Here is a 26,602-nt window from a genome sequence, read left to right as displayed (position 1 = left end):
GCTGGCACCCTGCCCGGGGTTTGTTTCCTGCCTTGCGCCCTGTGGATTGGGATTGGCTCCAGCAGACCCCCGTGACCTTGTAGTTAGGATATAGTGGGTTGGATAATGGATGGATGGATAGCAACCCAGATTCAGTACTAAAAATACAATTTCAAATTCAATTCTTTATTGTCATGTGTACAAGTACCATGTACAATGAAATGCCTGCTTGCATGAGCCCCTGCAGACAGTGAACATAGACAAAAAAAAAAAAGAAAAAGAAACACACAATAAATAAATTAATATACCTACGTAAATAAATAAAACCAGAATCCTAGGAGTAAATAGAGACAGTGGCAGAAGTGTATGTGCAGGTAGTGGTGGACGTGACACAAGGTTACTGATGGTTCACGAGTCTGATTGCAGTTGGCTAGAAACTGTTCCTGAACCTGGAGGTGTGCGTCTGAAGGGATTTTAGTCGCCTCACAGATAGGAGGGGGGTGAAAAGTGACAATGCAGGGTGGCTGGGGTCCTGCCTGATACGGTTCACTTTCCTGAGACAGTCTGAAAAAACAAGATAAAATCCAAGATTATCTAATACGTGATAAACAAACGTGAGAGAAGTAAAGAGCTTGAAAATACCTGCTCCATCACATCACCACGCCCGGACTCTTGGCTGCCGCTGTTGTTGACATTGTTCCAGTGCCAGGAGGCAGACACTCACATAGGCACGCTCTGGATTGCTTTTCCTATAAATGAAGCATTTCTTTGGCTTTGTGTAGCACTAAGAGCTCTGCATTTTTAAGAAACACATACGATGTTTGTATTTAAAGATGCTGTATGTGTGCCCAAATGCCAATATTACCACAACTGTAAAAGACAACTGTAAACACGCAGGCTGCCAATGTTAACTGCTGCAGGAAGGAATAAGTAAAAGAGACAACATGAGAGAGAGAGTAAGGTGGTACTGCCAGGGCTGCTTCTTTACAGCTCCACGAGTCAGGGTTCAAGTTCTTGCCAGGACTTTGCCCAGGTGGAGTTGGCATAGTCTTCCTGAAATTCTCCTCTAACTCTGATTCTCCTTCCATATTTTGAAGGGGTGGTGGTGACTCTGAACTGGTCTGACATGAACGACTGTGGATGTACAGTGGACTCAGCGAGCATTTAGACCCCTTCACCTTGTGCACTTTATCGTGTTATCGGTTTCATTTTAATTGGGTACATTTTCCATTTTTGCCCATCAGTCTGCACTCAGTAATCCATAATGACAGTGAAAACATGTTGTCAGATAGGTTTGCACATTTATTGAAAATGAAAAACTGAAATCTGTTTCTATTTGAATTGAAGCTCAGGTACGTCACGTTTGCTTTCATTGTCCTTAAGATGTGCGCAGAACTGATTGGACATCATTTAGAAAGACACACGGGTCCCTGTGTATAGAAGGTCTCTTGCTTCATTTGTAGGTTTATTTTTTGAGTAAAGCTAAAATAACCAAATTAAAAAATCTTTTCTAGATGGAACCTATATTGAAGATGTCCTTCATGCCAGTCTTGGGGTTGTTTTTAACAATAACTGCATCAGCACTCAGCGGTAAGTGACTTTCTTTTTTTTTTTCAGGAGCTAAAATGAAAATATCCCCCCTACCCATTAACCGCTGTGTTTGGGGGTCTTCCAGAGGGGCTTAAAGCGGAGAAAGACAAACAAATTGTGATTGCATACACTACACTGTTGGCACGCAGACTCATTCTGATAAACTGGAAGAACTCAAACTCTCCTCTTTTAAGTCGATGGGAAACCGATGTGTTATATTATTTGAAATTGGAAAAAATCAAATACTCAGTTAGAGGATCCGTACAGACTTTTTTCAAAACATGGCAGGATCTAATCAGTAATATTTTAAAATAAGTTCATAAAGCACAGAGAATTTATTAATTTAGGTATGTTTACAAGCCTTAAATTTCACGCCTTTTGGCTTGCTCTCTCTCAGGGGTGGGAATCGATCTGTCCTTAACTCAATTTTTCTCTTTGTAAAAACTTGATTGCTTTGTATGGATTGTCCATCCATCCATCCAGTTTCTAACCAGCTGAATCCGAATAGGGTCACGGGGGTCTGCTGGAGCCAATCCCAGCCAACACAGGGCACAAGGCAGGAAACAATCCTGGGCAGGGTGCCAACCCACCGCAGTGTATGGATTGTAATAAAATTAATAAAAAAAAAAAAAAAAAGAAAAAATCCCCCTTAAACTCCCCCAGCTTCATGTATTTCTAGGTAAACATCTTTCCATTTCTGAGCAGTTCCAAAGTGACTTACAAATTATAAATGTCCAAGGCAACCGTTTATGCATTTCTGAAACTAGAACATCGCCTGGACTACCTCAGGATCACAGGAAGAGGCATCTCTAGTGTGTTAACACTTTCTGTATGACGTCCGACTACCTGCCTGTGGTAAACTACTTGGGCACATTTACAAAGTCTTAACTCTGCGGTGGATTAACACGGGCATGTGTTTCACGCTCTGTCACACGGAGTCAGGTCAGAAACTCTGCTTAGCATCCTCAGCCACCGAAATCAATCTAATATTAATAGGCGTTCCTACCCCTGCTTCTGGACTAGTCACGTCAAGTCAAATTTTAATTATAGAGCGTCTTTAAAAACAACAGAAATCCACCAAAGTGCCGTTCAGCTCCCATAAATACACCAAATACACACAGTATTATATATATATATATATATATATATATATATATATATATATATATAGAGAGAGAGAGAGAGAGAGAGAAGATAACGCTTAGACTTACAAGAATCAAAGGCAATATATAGCAATAACTTACGGGGAGGGGTGGCTTGGTCCGTGTGGTCGGAGAGTGCGTTGTTATTGGATGTAAAGTCTTGTTTATTATGAATAAGTTCTTCTTAAGTGGATTTATGTCCAAGTGTCTGTTGATGGCGTTCTCATTTGATAACCAGGATTCAGCCAGCTCTCTGGCACTTTTATTATTGGCTTTAAATTTTACTTGTACATCTTCCCAATTAAATCTATGTCCTGTTGATTTAGTATGCGTATAGATCAATGATAGTGAGTCCTTTCTTCTGACGGCCAGGGCCGGATTTAGACTTGATAAGGCCCTAAGCTATTTGAGACATGGGGCTCTTTATAAGTCCAGATATTCTTAGATAGATAGATAGATAGATAGATAGATAGATAGATAGATAGATAGATAGATAGATAGATAGATAGATAGATAGATACTTTATTAATCCCAAGGGGAAATTCACATAATCCAGCAGCAGTATACTGATACAAAGAAACAATATTAAATTAAATAGTAATAAAAATGAAAAGAATTAAAAAAAAATGAATGTTCGCATTTACTCCCCCGGGTGGAATTGAAGAGTCGCATAGTGAGGGGGAGGAACGATCTCCTCAGTCTGTCAGTGGAACAGGACAGTGACAAAAGTCTGTCGCTGAAGCTGCTCCTCTGTCTGGAGATGACCCTGTTCAGTGGATGTAGTGGATTCTTCATGATTGACAGGAGTTTGCTTAGCGCCCGTCGCTCTGCCACAGATGTTAAACTGTCCAACTTTAATCCTACAATAGAGCCTGCATTCTTAATAAGTTAGTCCAGGCGTGAGGCGTCTTTCATCTTTATGCTGCCACCCCAGCACACCACCGCGTAGAAGAGGGCACTCGCCACAACCGTCTGGTAGAACATCTGCAGCATCTTACTGCAGATGTTGAAGGATGCCAATTTTCTCAGAAAGTATAGTCTGCTCTGAGCTTTCTTACATAGAGCATCAGTAATGGCAGTATTCTTATGTAAGTGCCAAATATGATTTGTTTTGGGGGCCCCCAAGAAGGCGATAAGAAGATAGCTTGTGTAGCTTATACAGTACGTAAATCCTGCACTGCTGACGGCGTTGCGGTGTTCCTGTATACGTGTTGCGAGTTGAAGTTTGTCTTATGTGTACCGCTGAGCACGAACTGCACGGAATGCTGTACACTGCGTTTCGTGTTTCTGCTGTCGATTTCTTGTTTTTATCATTAAAGAGGAGCGTGCGCAGATTGATGGTGTGTTTGTGTGCTATTCTGACACCTGACTTGGCCAGGATGCGTGCTGCACCTTCAGACACATTGTGGTGATAAGGGAGTGAGTGCCAGGTGGGGTGGGGTTTCTGAGTCAAGTCGATTGTTTGTTAAGATTTTTGGCGTCTTCTGTGTAGGCTTCGATTAATGAATGTTTTTGAGTATCCGTTTGAAGTGAAAAGGTGGAAGAGATAGCGTCTGTCATTCATTTTTGTCTCCTTCATATTACAATGGGTGTGGACTCTTCTGAATAGAGTTTTAACACAGCTCCGTTTATGAGATATCGGGTGGTTGCAGGCGAAGTGTAATATCTTGCCTGCGCAGCATTCTTTACGGTAAACACTATAGTGGTCATTGTGGCGTCATTATTTCTTTCAATGTAGATGTCCAGGAAGCTGATTGCCTTTGATTCTTGTAAGTCTAAGCATTATCCTCTGATGAAGACCCCTGGTAGGGGTTGAAAGCTCAGGAATAAAAACTACTTTATGATACGTGATTCATTTTCTCCCTTTGTGGATCTCCAGCTGCAAATATGCAAACCGTATCACAGACCTTCTCTTCCATATATACTGTATATATACTAGCCTTCGTCCGCGCGGGACTCTGTTTTAATACACTTTTTTCCCCGGAAATATATATATATAAAGTTATAGTTATTGCCCGTGACTTTCGTCGCGTGGAACTTCTGACGCCTTGGGAGTGTAAATATTTAATTGCTTTTTAGAATATTTCCTTATAAGCAATATTTTTTGTTTCTTTATTGGTCGGCACTAATATTACCAGGCTCGAACTTAACGCGTGAGCAAGCTACGTAAAACTGACCGTGGGAGAAACAATCTTCCCTTAAATCTACGCCAGCGTATTTCAAAGTTTGGCCCCGAGACTTATTTATCGTCATGGCGAAGCATACGTTGAGGGGAAATTGCAGTCTCTTAAAGTCAGAGAGGAGCTCATTGGATATTAGAGGAATGCGCGGCACTTTTTCTCCTTGAGCACACCCGGTCAACAAAATGGCTTCGATTAAATCTTTATGCAGGGCTTTGACTTGCAGTCTAGTGCCATTACACAGTTTTGGTGGTTTTAAATTCCGAAGGAGCATTACGGGTGTGCCCATCCGCAGAGTAAGCCTATGGTATGGAAGACCCGGTGGTTTAAGGGAATTAAAAACACTCTACCGGATAGTTAACGGCTTCATCTGCATTACAGACAGTGTCTATCGACTTGTAGACCATTTCTTTATAGTCAAAGGACTTCAGCAACATGTAATTACTGAACGCAGCTTGATCGTTTTTTGGAGTCAAAATGGCCCGTTCACAAAACCATTCTATAGGCTTATTCTGTATTTGAGCGTCCCCTTCCTCATTCTACGCATGCGCGCCGTGTCGTTCGCCCCACTTCTCAGTATTGGAGTGTCCCAATTCTCCCGCTTAGGGATGGAATTTCAAAAAATCCTTTGTTAGCGGTTATCCATGTCATTGTAGGAATGAACTGTCAAAATTTCAGCCCTTTAGGTGCAGCGGTTTGGTCTGTGCGTTGTCTGTCAGTCAGTCATGGAACTGTTTTATATATATAGATATCTATAAACACAGTACATATACACACCCCCCGTGGTTCTGCCCACGTAGTAGTGAAACAGGACAAACTTTAAAAAACAATTAAAAAAAAAAATGTAATTCTGGCCAAGCGGAAGGTAGATACACTCAAACGTCAAACGTTGGCACTGTATCTGATCGTGACGTGGGAAGAAAAGCACATGGCTGTGATATCTGTGCCAATCAGCAGCTGCCCTCTAAAACACACGTAGCTCCGATCTCTCTCTCAAAAACATCAGATGTTACTCTTTAACAATCTGTAGATGATAAGGCAGGCCATTCCTCCCAAATATGCACCAAGCATTTTAGTAGCATGATAAAGTCTGCAGTCTGTAAACTTCAATGGCCACGAAAGACCAAAAGTTCTAGATTATAGGTTCTTAAACTATGGGTTGTAACCCATTTTGGGAGGTGCAGTGTCGTAATTCACAATTGAAAAGGCCGTATAAGGTTTGTGGCGTGTCTTGCAATGGGTCGCCGCCCGTAGTTAAAACAAAAGCACTTGTACAGTTGAAACTCAAAAAAGTAAAATCGGTTTGTGAAAACAAAAGGTTTAAGATCCACGGCTCTAGATAATCAGTCAGTCATTATCCAACCCGCTATAGCCTAACATAGGGTCACGGGGGTCTGCTGGAGCCAATCCCAGCCAGCAAAGGGAGCAAGGCAGGAACAAACCCTGGGCAGGGCATACACACACACACGAGACAATTTAGGATCGCCAATACACCTAACCTGCATGTCTTTGGACTGTGGGAAGAAACCCACGCAGACACGGGGAGGCAGCAGCGCCACCACCGTGCCGCCCGCTCTAGATGATTATTCTGCAAAAAAAAAAATAAAAAGTTTAGTTTTCTGCAACTTCAAGTCACATTGATTTGCCCAACTTGTCCCCTGATACAAACACTAACTGTACGACATCCATGCCAGGGGCTGATGAGTATCGCCACACTTTTAACTGAGTCTCTCCTTTCACCCTGATGGTGACTGCTAACTTAGTTCTACCTGCTTGGACTGAGCCCAGCCTGGCTCTTTGTGCCACCCAGCGAGCACCTAATCCAGGTTTGGCTCAAGGGTCACTTTCGTGTTTCTGGGGGAGTTCAGTCAGGTGAAGGTAAAAGAATTTTTGAGGTAAGACATTATTCATCGGTTGAATTATTTCTCCTTTTTGTTTGCCGCTTTGCTAACAGCGGTCAGAAAAAAAAAAAAAACACTGAAACGTTGATATTTCAACAGAATTGAAAAAATGGTTTGAAAACTCTCACTGCGTTTTTTGAGAAGCTAAGTTATCTTTTCTCTTATTTTCAATTTTTCTTTTTCCCAGAGTATGGCCAACTTAAAATATATTTGCTGTCATTTTGCTACTGAGCCTAAATAAACCATATCAAGTGTAACAAGGCGCTGTATTGGCGCCCGACCCGACACAGATAGACACGGAGGCACACGTAAAATAAAACAAATATTTATTTTTCTTCAGCTGTGGGACACGTCTTCCCCGTGCCCCTCAGCCCCAGCACAGTCCCATAAGGACAAACAAGTCACCAAAAGCAAACACAAAGCACACTGGTCTTCACCACTCCTCCTCCTCCTCCCAACTCCTTTTCTAGCCCACCTGGAAGTGTTGCGGGTGCATGATAACCTGCATCTGGCTGCATTGCCGACCAGACGGGCTCAGGAAGCCGTGCAGCACACCCTGGTGGTGGCCACGTAGCACAACAAGGCTGAGCTCCAAAATCCCATACCTGTGGCGCCGATGCAACGCAGGGGCGAAGTAGTGTGTAACCCATGGCTGTTCCCCCGGACCAAGTGTCGAAGGGGTGTCCCAGGCCATCCGTTACACAACAAACATGAAACGGGCGTCACAGTTCGGTCATGACGCTGCCCAGAATGCTGCTGGGACTGCTTTGGTTCACACATCAACAACAACAACATTTATTTATATAGTACATTTTCATACAAACAGTAGCTCAAAGTGCTTTACATAATGAAGAATAGAAAAATAAAAGACACAATAAGAAAACAAAATAAGTCAACATTAATTAACATAGAATAAGAGTAAGGTCCAATGGCCAGGGGGGACAGAAAAACAAAAAACTCCAGACGGCTGGAGAAAAAATAAAATCTGTAGGGATTCCAGACCATGAGACCACCCAGTCCCCTCTGGGCATTCTACCTAACATAAATGAAACAGTCCTCTTTGGATTTAGGGTTCTCACATAAGGACTTGATGATGATGATGGTCACGTAGACTTCTGCCTTTTAATCCGTCCATCATTGTTGGAGCATCATGAAGCTTTGAGTAGGTGAAGAGAAACCGGAAAAAGAAACAGAAGAGAGAGTAGGGGGGTCAGTATGGATTTTAGAGCCACCATGAATAGTTATTATGATGAATTGAACATACAGAGTATCAGGATTAAATGAAGGTGAAGTTATGAGAAGGTCATGTTAAAGTAATGTGTTTTCAGCAGTGTTTTAAAGTGCTCTACTGTATCAGCCTGGTGAATTCCTATTGGCAGGCTATTCCAGATTTTAGGTGCATAACAGCAGAAGGCCGCCTCACCACTTCTTTTAAGTTTTGTTCTTGGAATTCTAAGGAGACACTCATTTGAGGATCTAAGGTTACGATTTGGAATATAAGGTGTCAGACATTCCGATATATAAGATGGGGTGAGATTATTTAAGGCTTTATAAACCATAAGCAGAATTTTAAAGTCAATCCTGAATGACACAGGTAACCAGTGTAGTGACATCAAAACTGGAGAAATGTGTTCGGATTTTCTTTTCCTAGTTAGGATTCTAGCAGCTGCATTCTGCACTCGTTGCAAGTGATTTATGTCTTTTTTGGGTAGTCCTGAGAGGAGTGCGTTACAGTAATCTAGTCGACTGAAAACAAAGACGTGAACTAATTTCTCAGCATCTTTCAGTGATATAAGAGGTCTAACTTTGCTATGTTTCTTAAGTGAAAAATGCTGTCCTAATGATCTGATTAATATGTGATTTAAAATTCAGATTACAGTCAACAATTACCCCTAAGCTTTTTACCTCCGTCTTGACTTTTAATCCTAATGTATCAGTTTATTTCTAATAGCCTCATTGTATCCATTATTGCTAATCACTAAGATTTCAGTTTTCTCTTTATTTAACTTGAGAAAGTTACTATTCATCCATTCTGAGATACAAGTCAGACATTGTGTTAGTGAATCAAGAGAATCGGGTCATCAGGTGCTATTGATAAGTACAGCTGTGTGTCATCAGCATAGCTGTGGTAGCTCACGTTGTGCCCTGAGATAATCTGACCTAACGGAAGCATGTAGATTGAGAAGAGCAGCGGACCCAGGATAGAGCCTTGTGGAACACCATATTGGATATCATGTGTCTTTGAGTTGTAATTACCACAACTAACAAAGAATTTTCTCCCTGTCAGGTAGGATTCAAACCAATTTAAGACACTGCCAGAGAGGCCCACCCATTGACTAAGGCGATTTCTAAGAATATTGTGATCAATGGTGTCAAATGCAGCACTCAGATCTAAGAGGATGAGAACAGATAAATGGCCTCTGTCTGCATTTACCCGCAAGTCATTTACTACTTTAACGAGTGCAGTTTCTGTGCTGTGATTTGTTCTAAAACCCGACTGAAATTTATCAAGAATAGCAGGTTTATTGAGGTGGTCATTTAACTGCATAATGACTGCCTTCTCCAGAACTTTACTTAAGAAAGGCAGGTTAGAGATGGGTCTAAAATTTTCAAGAGCTGAGGGGTCAAGATTATGTTTCTTAAGAAGGGGTTTAACTACAGCAGTCTTAAGACAGTCTGGGAAGACCCCCGTATCTAATGACGAATTTACTATGTCAAGAACATTATCAATTAGCACGCCTGATACTTCTTTGAAAAACCTTGTTGGTATTGGATCAAGGATGCAGGTGGAGGGTTTTAATTGAGATATTATTTTTTGTAAATCGGGTAAAGCTATCCTAGTGAAAGAGTTTAATTTGTTTATAACAGAATGCTGGGGTTCAGGAGGATCACATAGTTTCATAGTAAGGAATGTCCCCATGCGTTTGTTGAAATTTACAATTTGCTTCCTAATTTATTTTTTCTGTCTGATATTTTTGCAGAGCTTTTATCACTGAACTGTGAAAATAACATAACTGGGATATACGCCACCCCGACAGAGCTAAAATGCATTTTGAAGGCCCAGGCACAGCTACAAATCAAAAAATTATTGTGGATAAAGAAGGGATCCGTGGTGCAGGAGCTTATTCAATTTGATGGGAGCAAATTAAGTACTTCAGACCCTGAATATTTCACACTGTCACAACAGGACCTGAGAACCGATATCTCTCTTCTGGTGAGGAACACTCGGATTGAGGATGAAGGAACATATAAGTGTATTGTAATGGCAAACGCTGGCCCTCAAGAATACGAGATTTACCTGAAAGTGGAAGGTGAGTTTAAATTCAGTCTAGGTGGGTATAATTTGAGATTGTGTGCTGTGCCAGCTGAGAATGAAAGAATCTGTCTTCTGTATCAAGTGTGTTGTCACGTGCGCTAACAAGCAACACATTGCCAGTCTCTAGTGCCATGATTAGAAACTGTGGTGGGGATACAGATATATTTTTCAAGGCTGGTTTTCATATTTGTTTTGTCTTGGTAGAGTAATATATTACCCCAATTTCTCCTTTAATGTGTAGCCTTTGTCAGAATGCCTCGAATCTCACAGACTTAACCACGGTTTATAAGCTATTGTACCATGTAACGTCTCCCCACCTTCCCTTCTACGTCTATAACCTCAGGCAATTAGGTGTAGTAAAAGACAAGGAAGAGTTAAGTTACAATTTAAATAATGTATTATTGATAATATTCATAAATAATAACAATATGCAAAGTGCAAGTGAATACTGGCAACCATACAACCTGATAAATGCTGGTGGGTAGTTTTAGGTGGCACACAGACTTGTAGTTACTTTAACTCTTTGAGGGCTGAATATTTTTTTCCCAAACAACTCAACACACCAAACAATGGTTTCTCACATAAATCAACATCAAACGTCTGTTGCTTTGTTCTGTGCCGGCTGGCGCTGCCTGTTCGCTGTTTCTGCTGGCTGTGCAGGGTGGCAGGCTGGCTACCTGGCTGTCTTCACGTAGCGGTGACAGCCAAAGTACGATGCAATTTTGGTTTGTCCATCTTGTCATCGTAAGTGGCAGTCCTCTCAGGCACATCAGCTACGTGAGTGTGGTCAGCAATCCCGGTACCTCACTTTCATTTTCAATCTCCATCTCCAGATCACTTGCACCAAAATCGGAGTCCGGCAAGTCAGATTCCGATTCAAGGACAAAATACGCAAAATATCGTTGCTTTGCAAGTTTGCGTTGGTCTCTGGCCAGATGTCGATGCCATTTTAGATGTGTGTGCCGGTAAACCGAGGTCAAATCAATCAAACCATCTTTCCTTCTAGCAAATTAAAACATAACAGCGAGTTTTCTCGCCGTTTACAGCCGATTACCGTCCTCTACCCCTGAATATTTCGGCAACAGTCAACATCCTCCCTCAAAGAGTTAAATGTCTCTAGTTCATTTTGTGGTCAGCTTTCTTCAGAACAGGTCACACGCCTGTCTCAATATGGCTGCCGAGCTGTGCTCTTCATTGTGTTGTCCTTTTCAGTTCATGGTGTGAGATGCTCCTTCATCATTTGGTAAGAGAGAGAGAGAGAGTGAGGTAAAGCAAGAAAATTTATAGGTTTTCTGTCCAACCCCTAGAGCCAATAGGGCGTAGTGGTACTCAAAGGCTTCTGATACAAGACAGTTCCAAACAGCCATACTTTAGACCAATGGGGGGACAGAATACCCTCACACCTGCCCTCCAAACCAGGTGTTAAGGCAGCATTTCTCAACCTTTAAGTATTTGCGACCCGAGTTTTCATAACAGTTTTAATCGCACCCCTCCTAATGTTTTTTTGAAAGGAACCCACTAATACCAATTTGTTGTTTATTAATTAATGACATATCATAGATGCATATTTTATTATACCTACTTAACTTTTATCGACATTTTTCTAACTCTATATTTGTTTTTTCTAGTATCAGAACGTAGTTTAAGTTCATTTGTTTTGGTTTCAATAGAGGCATTTTTTCATATTTTTGATTCTTGTTTTCATGTTTTCACATCTTTGCACCCCCTTTTGATACTTCACGCCCCACAGTTTGAGAACCACTGCTGTTAAGGTAAAGCTTGGCAGTTAGGCAGCCTGACTTTCCTAAGGGGGTTGACTGAGAGACTTCAGCAGAGAAATATTAGCCAAACTTGCTTGACGCACCTCTAACAACCCTGTCAGAAAATTCACTATCCTGACTTAGTCTTGGGCAAGCTTGTGAGCTACTTTTAAAATGACCAGGTCGAAATGATCTACCTACTTTAAAAATTATATATATATATATATATATATATATATATATATATACGCCCGAGACGGCCGGAGGAGGGCTGGTGCCACCTCCCAACCACGAGGGGGCGACCGCCCTAGTTTTGTTGGTGGCCTCGGGTAGGGGGCTTGGAAGCCCAACCCTGTAGGGGCCCGTGGCCACCGCCAGGCGGCACCCCGGTGCCTGTAGAACCCTGGAGCTCAGCACTTCCGCCACACCAGGAAGTGCTGGGGGGAAAAAAAGCAGGGACACCCGGAGGGCTTCCGGGTGCGCAGCCAACACTTCCGCCACACGGGGGCGTGTCTAAGGAGGAGTGCCGGGAAGCAGCTGAAGCCCATCCGGCGTGGTATAAAAGGGGCCGCCTCCCTGCATTAGAGAGCGTAAGTCGGGTGGAAGAAGGACGGAGCTGGAGAGAGGACTGGAGGCGGCCAGAAGAAGAGGCACAAAGGACTGTGAGGCCTGGACTTTTGGGGGATCGGTGCTGGAGGCACTGGGACGTGCACTAAAAACTTGTAAATATTGTATATAGTTGCGGTGAATAAAAGTGTGTGTGGAGAAACAGTCTGTCTGTGTCCGGGTCCCATTTCACAATATATATATATATATATATAGTCACAAGAATGAGCAGTGTTGGGGAGTAACGAAATACATGTAACGCGTTACGTAATTAAATTACAAAATAAATGTAACGGTAATACATTACAGTTACTGTATAAAAATGTGTAATTCAATTACAGTTACTTGTGTAATTTTTCAGAATTACAATTTAAGTTACATATTAAAAATGTCAGCAAAGCCTTTATGAAATATGAAATAATATTTTTTTGCCTGTTTCGACGTTTTCATTAGGCCTATAAACATCGTCCTTTTCCATTCCCCTCCCACAGACAATAATTATTTCTGATAGGCTCTCCTATCACGTCTATAATTGCAGCCAGCGCCATCACCTCAGTCTGATAGCAGATGCCTGGGCATGTTGTGATCTGAGTTTCAAACTACTACTAGCAATGTCTAATAAAACTGCATTTCACAGCTGGAAATTTAGAAAACATTTCAGATATGTCGCGGAAAAGGGCATAAATCTAACTGTGCAATGTAATGCTTGTTTGCGGCTATCAAGATGTTGTCCACATCGAAAACCTCAATGTCCAACCTCAGGAAACATCTAGAGGTAAGTGCTGCTTGTAAGAGCAAACGGAAAGTTTTTAGCAATGAAGCCTTCACATTGTCACACAGTCACAGACGCCACGCCACTTTTCACAGCCACACGCTTTTAATGTGCCCAAATGCAGATGTAGCCTATGGCTATTTTAGCTCCCTATTTCGGTTCACTTTAAGCTAGCTACTCTAGATAGCTAGCTAAGGAGGTTGTTGAGCCATATTACGCACTTGTCCTCCCATTTTGTCAGTTTTGATATTAGCGTGCCTGACTTGCTATATGTAATTTAAAATGTGCCTGGAATGGTAGATTTTAACAAAGACTACGCATTGTCCAAGTTTTACATGTATTGTCTTGAATGCAAGCGATCGGCTACTTCAGCATTTGTGATTGAAAAATAGACTGTAAAATGTTTTGTCTAGTAAAAGTCACATGTTTTTGTAAAGTGTAAACACAATAGTGGTGCACCATAGTCAATGTCTACCCCATAATTTAGTTTTAATTAATAATAACCACCATTTAATGCTACGATTTATTTTACAGTTTTTACACTTTTATTTAAGTTTTTATTATAGACAAAAAGCTAACAAAGACACATTCCAAAAGAGTTAAGAGCTGCTTATTAAAGTACTGCTTATTGTTTCTTATTTTAATTTTCATTGTAGACAAAAAGCTAACAGAGACACATTCCAAAAGAGCTGCTTATTAAAGTAGTTTCTGATACCTACAATGTTAAAAAGAAATCAAAATGTGTGATTTAAAAAAAATGTTTAACAGTAAAATGTATCTTGAAGTCTGACCTTGTGGTGGTTATTATAGTGTCTTTATGAAAGTTCTGATGTTACTTTGTGTATTAAAAGAGGATCAAAAGTGTTTAACTATTTTAAATAAGAAATTCGGTGTGAATTATCCCATAACTCTGTTGTTTGATGTCCCCCAAGTGCTGTCAGCTGGAAAAAGAATTTAAAAAATTGATACAACATACTGTACAACATAGACTGTAATAGTCTGGCAACTAACAATAAGTGGATGTGACACAATAATTAACTTTCAGATTATTTTTTCTCTGCTTCATTGATGTAAGAGATATTGGTCCATTATTCGGTCTATGCTGCATCAAAGATTTTTTTTCTTCCTATATACAGGCAGCATTCAGTCACCTTGAACAACAGGGCTATGGACGGATTCACACTTGATTTCACCATAAAGATTATTACTGTCAGGTTTGAAATTGAAAATGGATACATACAAGCAGGCTACGGGTACAGAATACCCATCCAAAATTGGAAAAGTAATCAAAAAGTAATTAAAAAGTAATTAGTTACGTTACTCAGAACAAGTAATTAAAATAGTTACACTACTATTACATTTTGAACAGGGTAACTTGTAACTGTAACGAATTACATTTTTAAAGTAACCTTCCCAACACTGAGAATGAGACATACTCAGATAAAGGTTTGGGGAAGCCACCCGTATAATCTGGTTTCCTGGCTGCAAAATCATTTTGTAGAAATACAGAGCACTGAGGTGCATACAACGGAGTCCAAAACAAGACTGAGGGAGAAGGGAAAAAGAGCAGGCTTTTAAAGGGGAAGACAGGAAGTGAGGTCATAAGGATTGGGCACGTGTTCATGTCTCATTGGATCAGGCCCGGAAGTGACATCAGGGGGGCCGGAGCTGGTAAGGTCTGTTTCCATTGGTTTGGTTCCGGAAGTGATGTCAAGAGAGCCAGGTGGAGACTCCCAGGAATGGTCTACAGAGAAGTGAGAAAAAGAGTCAGTGCACTCTGTCACATCCCGGCATGCCCCCGAACTGCCTTCATTTAAGCCCTTTAGCTGCCTCCCATGCGCACGTGTGTGACAATATATAGAGTATACTTTATATATAAAATACAGGGTGACACAGAAAAATGGGAACTTTTGAAAAACCCAATAAAATTTGAAGAAATCCATCAAAAAATGTATTAACAGCAATTGAACCACTACAACTTGCCTTTTAAGAGACAGTAATCCAAATTATCAATGTCTGAAAATTACGTCCTGTAGATGGCGTCCTATTGTACGTATGCATTCTTCCAATCTGCTGTTGAGGTTCCCCATTGATCGCTGCAACATCTCAGCTGGGATACCACGAATTTCGTTTTCAATACTTTGTTTCAGTTCCTTCAGTGTCCTTGGCCGAGTCGTGCAGACCCGACTCTTAAGGTAGCCGCACAAGAAAAAAACCACAAATGGACAAATCCGGTGATCTTGAGGGCCAGGGAATGTCACCGAATCTTGAGGTGACACGGTTACCGAACAATTCTCGCACGGCTACCATTGATTGCCTTGCAATTGATTACTAAATTACTAAATGGCGAGATGGTTTACAGCTCAAGGTCCCTGTTCCTCAGTGCTGCCAACTGTACATGGCTGCCACTATACGCAATTCAAAAGTTCCCGTTTTTCTCTGTCAACCGGTATATGTTGTCGTACCTTGCATAACTGAATAACCTTTATGGCACAATAACAATTCAATACATTTATGGTCACTACAGTATTTGGATTTAATAATCGTCATGTGGGAAAAGGCTGACTCACATAAATAAGTAGAGCCGAATAATGCAGTCAAGGAGGTGGCACATTTCCTCATGTTTGGGTGCTTTTCCTCTGTAAGTTCCAAAACCTGTGGTGGGTTGGCACCCTGCCCAGGATTGGCTCCTGCCTTGTGCCCTGTGTTGGCTGGGATTGGCTCCAGCGGACCCCCGTGACCCTATTCGGATTCAGCGGGTTAGAAAATGGTTGGATGGATGAAGTTCCAAAACTGTCCAAGAGCCCCAGACTTCAGATGAATGTCATCCTGTGGTGTCAAAATCTTATCCTCCACTGTAGAGGAATTTTAGGTGAAACAGTGTTGCAGTTTCTGATGCGAGTGAATCACCCTTAAAATCTTCCCTAAATGGATAGCACTTAAATGTAGCGATTGGCTCAAGTAAAGCCGAGTCTCGAAACCGTCCGCCAAAGTCTGACAGGCAATTTTCAATCTGCTCTGTAGTGTATGCTGACAGGTTGCGCACACGAGCAGATTGAAAATTGCGTCTCCAGCTCTGATGCAAGGTTTTGGATGTCCGATTTACTGCGATTTTATTTCCTTCTCTTTTCTCTTTCTTAGATCGCTTTTCAGAAGGATGTCAGTTTCGTAGTTTTTATGAACAGTTCGAAAATGCCTTTCCACATTTTCCTTCTTGTGAATAGCAATGATAGATTGACAGATCAGACAAACGCACTTCGATTGTGACATCGTGAGAGAACAAAAATCCTCTTCTACTTCCACATCCAGCCCATACTCTCCCCAAACAATTTTTTTTAAGTCCCTTCTTTTGTCGATATAAAATGGAAGGCTAACTAGATCACTTAGATAGCTGGAGTTTTAATTGTGTTTAATCGCGTTTAATTGTGCGTGCGGGATGACCAGTGTGTTAGAAGAGAAGAAATCTCAGACTGACCGCCCTGTATGTCAATCAAGTGGCAAATGCCATAGGGAGGATATATGATAGACTAACGTTTTAAAAATGTTTTTTTTGAATGCAACGCAATCTCCCTGCACTACCTTTTGCGATCTACCGGTCGATCGCGATCGATGCATTGGGCACCGCTGATCTAGGGGTTGGGAGTAAACATGAATGCTTCTCACTAATGAAATGCTAATATGACATTGCTTTGCCTAAGTTACAAATAGAGACAAACAGAATATTTATCTACTTGTATGCCAAATTTGACACCACAACAATATTTTAAAAGTAACTTGTCTTTTTGTGACAGTTGTCTTCCTCATAAGACTCCATATTGTAACAAGCCATTTCTTTTTCCAACCATTAATTTAGCTGGATATTCCCCGCCTGAAATGAAAAAATCAGCTACTGCCGTGAATTGTAGCACTGGAGGCGGATATCCACAGGGAGAACTGCGCTGGATGGACGAGAGTGGGGCTGACCTGACAAGCCAAGCGAAGAACACATGGGAAGTGACCGACGGTGGGCTGATCCAGTTACACAGTGAACTGAGTATTTCACCCAGGACTGGTTACCACTCTTACACCTGCATTGTGCTCAACAGCAAGGGAGAAGAAGAAGGAAGAGACACTTTAAAAATTCCAGGTAGGCTGCAAATCATACTGAATATGGGATAAAAGTAATGTCACGCATTGTCACATAGGTCCTGTACGCCAGTGACATGTACAGAGTTCTGGTGGCCAGTGGCCCTAAAGGTGTAAAGGGGCTCTTAACAGGTCAGGATGTGTTACATTTTAATCCTGGGCACACATTAGTGCCCATTCTTATTACAATATTTTTTTAATTTCACTGGAAACTTGGATGTAACTGTTGTGAACAGCAGGGGGCGCACAGGTCCCCAAACACCCGAACACAACAGACACCAGGCACCAGTTCAGCACAACACACGTTTATTAAGAGTGGCAAACGTTTTCCCCTCGTTTCCCACCACTCCAGCCCAGGGGTCTTGTTCAGAAAGTGAGACGGCCTTCCCCTCGCCCAAACACTAACCTTAAGGTCAATAAAATAGGTCCCTGATGTTAAGTCACTACAGTATTTTAGGGCTAAAATGATAGCAGACATGTGAAACCTACTTATATACCTAATCTTAATTACTGTGAAACAACCAAGTGGCGTCCGCTTTCTGAACAAGAGCCCAGCCCAGTACAGCACCAAGCACAGTATACAATGCGGCACTTTGTCTTTCTTTTCTTCTTCTCTCTCTTTCCCCCTCCTCTCCGCCCTGACGTGCTTTGACTGTTTCCTCCCGTCTCTGGCTCCCCGTATGGAGTGAGGTGGCCCCTTTCATAAAGCGCCCGGCTCCACAATCTCCTTTTTGCTGCCAATCCGGCTGCAGAGGAGGGCTCAGCCATCCTCCATGCACACCCTGGCAGTAGCCATGAGCCCCATAGACATAGAATTACTAGACACCGCATGACCAGCAACGTCGCCGCCATATTGCGAGTGGCACTGCTGTGGAGTGAAGTAATGATTAATGTGCTGCTTGGGATTGTACAAACCGCTGTACGCTCCAAACCAGATCCCGGGGGATTACATTTCATAGGTAAGGCTGAACAATTGTTTTGGTTGTACTTGGCCATGGGTGGCACGGTGGCACAGTGGGTAGCATTGCCGCCTCGCAGTTAGTAGACCTGGGTTCGCTTCCCGGTTCCTCCCTGCGTGGAGTTTGCATGTTCTCCCCATGTCTACGTAGGTTTCCTCCCACAGTCCAAAGACATGCAGGTTAGGTGCATTGCCGGTCCTAAATTGTGTGTGTGTGCGTGCCCTGTGGTGGACTGGCGCCCTGCCTGGGGTTTGTTTCCTGTGTTGGCTGGGATTGGCTCCAGCAGACCCCCGTGACCCTGTAGTTATGGTATAGTAGGATGGATATTTGGACATTAGAAAATCCCGTTTAATAATCTTAACTTTAGCTACGCCAGGCTAATCTAGCAAAGCTATGCATTTATGTGCTCATGTGAGCCTCCAAACAACGTTTTGGCTAAATGTATTCAGTCACTAACTATGTAGATTGTTGTTAGCTGTTAACATTTCTCAAACTTTGAAGGTTTCCCAAAGAAATCCGCCTCAGGAAGCAGTGGGAGGTCAGGTAGCCCTTAGACGGGATTTGGAGAAAGCTGTCCTGTGATGTGTGCCATGCTAGTTTGGTGACAGATGCTGTACCAGCGTCATATGATCAAAGCTACCACTCGCTCACGTTAAAAAACAAGGGAGGTTTGATGCCAAAATCTGTTGTATGTAAACGATACTGTTTTAAACGTTATCGTTTTTTCATCAGAAAACCCGGTTTCCATGTCTACCTGTGTTAGTTTAAATAGCATATTTGCCACTCGCAATATGGCGGACACGCTGATGTATCGTGTCGACTGGGCAACACAGTGAATGCTGCGTCTACCTATATACATCTATGATGGGCTCCAGCTCAGTTGAGCCTCTAATCTCCAAACCTGTGACACCATAGCAAGCCAGGGGGGCTGCCCAGTATCGTCCAGGGGGAGGTATTGCCCCATGCAAGCTCCGTCCCTGGTGTTTCCCTTACAAAGGCATCCCGACTGCCCGTTATACTGTATGATATTCAAAACCTTGGTGAGAAGTGTTTGTCCAACATTGCGGAATTATGTTAGACAATTAGAAAAGACACGCACCCCTCTAACTGTGCTTATGCTTTATTTTCCTAATATGACGCCTGTTAACAAGACAAAGACAATTAAAAATTGAAGAGCAAATAAAAATCCCCTTCTACTGACATGCAAATGGATCCTATTCTCAAGTTTTCCCATTATATCAAATCCAAACGCTTTTTACATTTACAAAGTGGCGGTGGTGGCACGGTGGTGCAGTGGGTAGCACTACTGCCTCGCAGTTAGGAGACCCGGGTTCACTTCCGGTCCTCCCTGCGTGGAGTTTGCATGTTCTCCCTGTGTCTGCAGTACAAAGACATGGAGGTTAGGTGGATTGGCAATCCTAAATTGTGCTTGGTGTGTGTGTGTGTCCTGCGGTGGGTTGGCACCCTGCCCACGGTTTGTTTCCTGCCTTGCGTCCTGGGATTGGCTCCAGCAGACCCTTGTGACCCTGTAGTTAGGATATAACAGGTTGGATAATGGATGGATGGATTTACAAAGTGCCTATTGTGGCTCTAATATTCAAGAAGCCACTAGAACTGATCATTTAGTACCGTATATCACCATTCGTTATTATGCATTAGATTTTCAGCGTTACAACCTGCCTATACGTTGCCTCGAAAGCTTGCATATTGTAGCCAATAAAAAGTGCAATTTTGCTCGACTTCTCACCCTGAAGTATAAAGTTGTTTGTAACAAAAATATTAATACCTTTTAGCTTTCTTGGTGTTGCAAGTGTTTGGGTTTTTGAGCAAAATCTTCCTTTTTAATCCCACATTTTGATAGACTGCAATGACTCAGTCTTTGTCCATAGACGTCCAGCTGCTTCTGAGACCGGCAATGCGCCACAGACATACAGGAAATGAATGAAACATTATTGGAAACGCACAGTTAGCATCAGGCTATCGGAATATACCCAGCATTGCTCTGACACTGTTTTTTTGGAAAGGTGTATATGTAACCAAATACTACGACTAAACTCGGCGGGGCTTGTACGGCACTCCCAAAATCGGTCACAGACGCAAAAAATGTCGAACAGGTTTGTTTGGTTGCAATCTGCTTGAGTTGAAATATTCAAAATGGTGTTCCTGGTGAAAAACAGTTATTGTGTTAATGTCGAATAATTATTGAACGTGGGGAGCGCCTCATAGGAACAATAGCAAGCCGGCAAGAAATAACGAATACTATATAGAAAATGGAGCTTATATACTAAGGTGTTGCAGCCGCCGTCACATCATGACATAACAAGAAACAACAAGACCAGCATACAAATATTTATCACACATCTTTTGTGGAATTATTAGCAAGAATTATCATGAGTCGTTCTTTAATTTCTGTATGTGACATTAAACAGTAGCCTACCAAACATTTACAAGGCCTTTTGCTTCTGGCTGCTTTTTCTCTCATCAATTACGCTCTCACGAGAGAATCGGACTCTTGGGCCAATGAGAGAAAAGGACACTGTGGCCCCGCCCCTTGACTCACTCCTGACGCTTTCTGCCCTGAAACTGCTCTTTTACTTGCCGATTGCTTAATAATCAGGTACACCTATAGCAGGGACCTTTGCTCGTTTATCTAATACAAATTTTTCTTTTGTAGTCCATCTGTGCTTTTTTTTCTATATACAGTACAGTACAGTGTAGCTTTTTATAAAATCAATCCATCCATTATCCAACCCGCTATAACCTAACGACAGGGTCACGGGGGTCTGCGGGAGCCAATCCCAGCTAACACAGGGCACAAGGCAGGAAACAAACCTTGGGCAGGGCGCCAGCCCACCGCAGTTATAAAATCAAATCAAAATCTATTTATAAAGCACAATTTTAAAACACCAATGTGCTGTATAATAAAATAAAAAAAAAAATCAGTAAAGAAAATAAAGTACAAAAATTACATAAATACTAAAATAAATAAGTTAAAAGAACCGATTAGAAGATAAACAATTTACAGAAATACAATGGATATGAAAAAAATGTATACATTATTAATAAAGTTGATACCAGAGTTATTCATATACTGTACATCCATCCATCACTACAGGGTCACAGGGTCAGCTGGAGCCAATCCCAGCCAAGACAGGAACAAATCCCTGGGCAGGATGCCAACCCACCACAGGGCACACACACACACCAAGGACAATTTAGGATCGCCAATGCACCTAACCTGCATGTCTTTGGGAGGAAACCCACGCAGACACGAGGAGATCATGCAAACTCGAAGCGAACCCGAGTCTCCTTAATGTGAGGCAGCAGCGCTGCCCACTGTGCCACCGTGCCGCCCGTGTGATAGAAATAACGACTCAAAAAGTCTCAAAAACAGTTGTGGAATGACCCTGTATAATGTCCTTGGACAAAAATGAAGTGAAATGGCAAAAAATGGATCAAAATAAGAGCATTTGACACATGAGGACTGATTACATCGAGGGTTTTATAACAAAATGGTGGCAGGAAATGACATCAAATGCAGAAGGACGGAAGTGATGTCATCATTGAGGACTGGAAGTGACATTATTATGGCAGGCTGAATGTGACATCATCATGGCGGAGCCAGAAGTGACGTACAGTTAAAAGCAACTGAAAACAAGTGTGTTTTAAGTCCAGATTTAAACACTTGAATTGAAGAAGCTGACCTCATTTCAATTGGCAGTGCACTCCATAACTTAGGTGCTAGAACTGCAAAGGCACGATGAGCCCTTGTCTTCATCTTAGACTTTGGCACAACCAACAATTGCTGTCGAGAGGAACGTACAAGAGAATGTAAAACAAGCTCCGGGCAGGGCGCCAGCCCACTGCAGGGCACACACACCCACACACCAAGCACACACACTAGGGACAATTTAGGATCACCAGTGCACCTCACCTGCATGTCTTTGGACTGTGGGGTGTGTGTACGCGTCCTGCGGTGGGCTGGCACCCTGCCCGGGTTTTGTTCCTGCCTTGCACCCTGTGCTGGCTGGGTTTGGCTCCAGCAGACCCCCCGTGACCCTGTGTTAGGATATAGCGGGTTGGACGATGACTGACTGACTGGCTTTCACAGGAGTGGGTACTTCGTATAGGTGCTGCACGGCACATTATATATACGGTACGTTTTCTACGCTCTGTCTCTCTCTCTCTCTCTGGCATCCCCTATTCAGCACACCCAACTCTATAGGTGAACACTTCTGAGCTCCTCCATATCTGGCCTTATACATCCCTTTGTCTGGTCAGAGGCAGGTGGGCTTCATCATCTCCTAATGTGTTTGCTTATGCCACTTAGTATCAAAGAATATGCCACGGGCTGCATGCTGAAGTCATTATGTAATGCCAAAGTGTCAGTCATCTTTAAGATGCTGCAGCAAGTTTAAGCAGCCCACCTCTCAATCCACACCACCCAGGAGATTCAGACCATGTAAGTCCATCTTTCGAAGCAAACACCGACATGTTGATTCACCCTACACGGACGGTTTTACGGAATTTGAGCCGAGACAGCCTGGCCTAGAGGGGTCTCAGTGGTATCAACAGTACAGGGGAGAACACTGTGATAATATTATCCATCCCTCCATCCATCCATCATCCAACTCGCTATATGCTAACTACAGGGTCACGGGGGTCTGCTGGAGCCAATGCCAGCCAACACAGGGCGCAAGGCAGGAAACAAACCCCAGCCAGGGTGGTGATAATATTTGTTATTTTTATTATTGATTGGGTTTTTTTTTTTTTAATATAAAGCCATAATTGTTCTGTATATTGCGACGGGCATTTTGTTTTCGTGTCACAAGTGCTGACCTGCCAGCTTAGTCTGTGGAACTAAAGGGACATCACTGAAGCCCAGGAAGCTCCAGTTAACTCTTCATCTTGGGGCAGAGATGTCACTTCAGCACTAAACGTAAGAAGATCACTTATAAACTCTGTTATACTATCGTAAAATTATTTTTATGTATGTTTTTTTTTTTTTTGCAGAAGTTGAAAAGCAGATGGAAGTGGAAGCTGAACAGAAAAGTTCTTCCAAACACACGTGGATAATCGTCTCCATTTGTGTCATCCTGCTGGCTTTAATCATAGCTGTGCTCTTCGTACGATGGAACAGAAGGCCACATTTTAGGCTTATTAAGTCCGTAGCTTGATGGGAAGAACAGCACCGTATTTGCTCTTCAAGCAAGAGTTGTTGTCTTTCTTTGTGAAAGTCCTGTATTTCCGACAACATCCTCACATAACCGAGATTGAACTTTGCAATTATATAGCTAGCTTCAGTCGATGAGCTAATCAATTATGTTTTTTATATAGTGCCTTTCACAATGAATCGTGTCCATACGGTTTACTGCAGAAGGATCGCAGAGAGTCGCGGCTTTATTAGCTTAATTTCTAGCTTCTGAATAATCTGTGGCACTTTTTACAATCACTCCTTCACTGAGTGCTTGAAACTTGTGAGACTCTGCGAAACATTTCCGGAGGAGCCACGTAACAAAAGGCCAGAATGACAAGGTAAAGGTAAACGGAATGATTGAAAAAAATGGAGTAAAATGTGGCCAGCAGGTGGCGGTATGGGGGAACAGGTGACATTAATGAGTTGTCATTCGTTTTTTATTTTTTTAGTTGGTGTTTTTACTGCTGGGTGATCTCTACCTTTTGCTGGTCGAAATGTGGTCCCAGTTATAACCCTGGGTTCAAGGGAATCACCGGAAACTGGCAGTGTCTTTGTTTTTACTCCAGCACGTCAAAGATTTTACAAGAAAAGGAGTTTAAAGCTGCGCCCTGGCCGTACATATTGCACGCTGGTGAAATTCCATTAACTGCCACCTTACTTAACCACCGCCATGGGTTGGGTTTTGATCTTTGAAGTGGTCGCCCTATCAGTGCAGCTCTCTGTTTTTACCTGTGCATTGTGCTGTGATTTATATTTATGCAGCCATTTTAACACACTGGATGCTCAACTCCTACCAGAAGTAGCCTTAGGGGTGTGCGGGGCCTCAGGGTTGACCAACCCCACGCGGTGGGCCGGTTACGTCAAACGCTGTTACCGGTCTGGGTGCACTGCGCACGAATTAAATAAAAATAACACGATGTAAAAATAATCAATAAAAATTTTTTTGCAAGATAGCACGCGGACTTTATCCAAATATAATGGAGAATAAATATAACTTGACAAATCCACTCGAACGGGACACCCGGACATCAAAAGCGGGCCCCACCTTAGGCTCGGAGCCCACTTGCCACCCCTAAACGCCGCTCTGAACGCCTACATCAGTCCTCTCGTATTTGCGATCGCTAAACTCATCCATCCACTCCTCCATTTTCTGCACGCCCTTTTGTCCAGAGGAAGTCACAGTCCGTCCCAGAAAGCGTTGTATAAAAATCCCATCAGCTTAAATGATGAAGACTTTTGTTAGACTGCGGTGGGTTGGCACCCTGCCTGGGTTTGTTTCCTGCCTTGTGCCCTGTGTTGGCTGGGATTGGCTCCAGCAGACCCCGTGACCCTGTGTTCGGATTCAGCGGGTTGGAAAATGGATGGATGGATGGGCTTTTGTTACAATCAATGTCAGTGGAAAGTGAAAATGTGAATATATTGATTCTATATCTCTCTATTATATATATAAAAAAAAATCATGGAAGGAGACGGGAGGTGATTGTCTCAGAGACACTTTTATGTCCCGCGAGATGACAAGAGTTTATGCGAAGAGACTTGGAAAAGTCCTGCGCGGTTATGTCAGGCGCACTTCTTGTAGAGAGAAAGAAACGAAATTCACTCGCGGGCAGTTATTAGTTGCGTTGCCACGATAAAATTCCAAATACGGAATCAAAATGCAATGCGATATTGAATAAAAGGTAGATCGAATACATGGACATATGACCAACAATAGTAGCGGGTAGTTAGGAGACCCGGGTTCGCTTCCCAGGTCCTGCGTGGAGTTTGCATGTTCTCCTTGTGTCTGCGTGGGTTTCCTCCCACAGTCCAAAGACGTGCAGGTTAGGTGCATGGAGATCCTAAATTGTCCCTGGTGTGTGCGCGCGTCCGCGCCCTGTCCGTGATTTGTTCCTGCCTTGCGCCCTGTGTTGGCTGGAATTGGCTCCAGCAGACCACGTGACCCTGTAGTTTGGCTATACAGTAACGGGTTGGATACTGACTGACTGATATGACAAATGTGCGAAATGCAAGCCAGCAGTTGATCGAGTAAAGAGAAGGTAAAAAAATAAAAATATTGTGTTTCCCATTGTATCACTGTTCAAAGGGGGGTCTCAGAGGAGTGGCCGCGTCTCCTTGAGGGCGTTCAGCCCCCCTCTTCACAACGCAAGCGGCAGAGACGTGAAGTGGTTGGCGCGTAGTGCAGGCGGGGGAGCGATGCGAGCACAGAACGAAGCCCCCTACTTTGTTAATAATTTAAAAAATGCGACAGTTCTGCTTCTATAGATAACAGTGAAGTCGGAGTAAACATTTCAGGGGAGCACTGAGTGCTCTGAAAACGATCACTGGAGTGACAGAACACAGCTTATCAGAAACAAACGCAACAAAGTGAGGAGATAGGAAGGACATCAGCACTGACAGCATGATAGTCATGAAATATCGACCGTTTAGATAGCAATCCTTACAAGAAAAACATAGAATCGGTTGCAATATTTAATCTTCATAAATAATTACACTAACCAAAAATTCAAAAATGCATTAATAGAGAAAAACACAGCCAAGTGTTGTGTAGAAAAAAAAACCCAAATACATTAAATGAGGAGCCGTCATCCACAAACAGTTATTGGATCAACAAACAAAGAGCGAGCAACAAGAACATCAAAGTCAAGTATGCAGATAGATGAAATTGCGAAGCTCAGGGTCACACAGTGTAACAACATGAAGTGCAAATAAAAAATAAAAATTTAAGTTAAAACTAAAATTAAAACACAAACAAGAGAAGAGCCAAGCAAAATGACACCTTTTATTGGCTAACTAAAACGATTAGAATATGCAAGCTTTCGAGGCAACTCGGGCCCCTTCTTCAGGCGAGATGTAATCCTTGCTTGGCTCTTCTCTACATTCATAATGGCTAACACGGTACAACACCCTAGTCCTACAAACACAAACAAGACAAGACATTGTGCAAAGATAAGACAAAGAAGTAGCAGCAATATTGACGTGTAGTAAGCAATATGAACATTGATGCAATGTATGGTATTATGCAATCTAGATACATAAATATAGTCGATAAATATGTAATATAATAAATAAAAGATA

At 42.5% G+C, this 26,602-nt stretch overlaps 1 protein-coding gene across 1 annotated transcript in view; it reads left to right on the top strand.

Moving 5' to 3' along the window:
- LOC120517289 (CD276 antigen-like) overlaps positions 1–24,984 on the top strand; it is a 29,938-nt gene extending 4,954 nt beyond the window's left edge. The window contains exons 2-5 of the mRNA XM_039739495.1: positions 1,494–1,569; positions 9,774–10,103; positions 17,100–17,372; positions 23,344–24,984. Of these exons, the coding sequence (XP_039595429.1) occupies positions 1,494–1,569; positions 9,774–10,103; positions 17,100–17,372; positions 23,344–23,507 (843 nt within the window). The 3' untranslated portion in view covers positions 23,508–24,984. The remainder of the gene's footprint in view (positions 1–1,493; positions 1,570–9,773; positions 10,104–17,099; positions 17,373–23,343) is intronic.
- The last annotated feature ends 1,618 nt before the right edge of the window (positions 24,985–26,602 follow it).

The sequence above is a fragment of the Polypterus senegalus genome, chromosome 17 (assembly GCF_016835505.1).
Source record: "Polypterus senegalus isolate Bchr_013 chromosome 17, ASM1683550v1, whole genome shotgun sequence".
NCBI lineage: Eukaryota > Metazoa > Chordata > Cladistia > Polypteriformes > Polypteridae > Polypterus > Polypterus senegalus.
The sequence above is the reverse complement of the archived record's forward strand: the minus strand, read 5'-3'. Positions and strand labels throughout refer to the sequence as shown.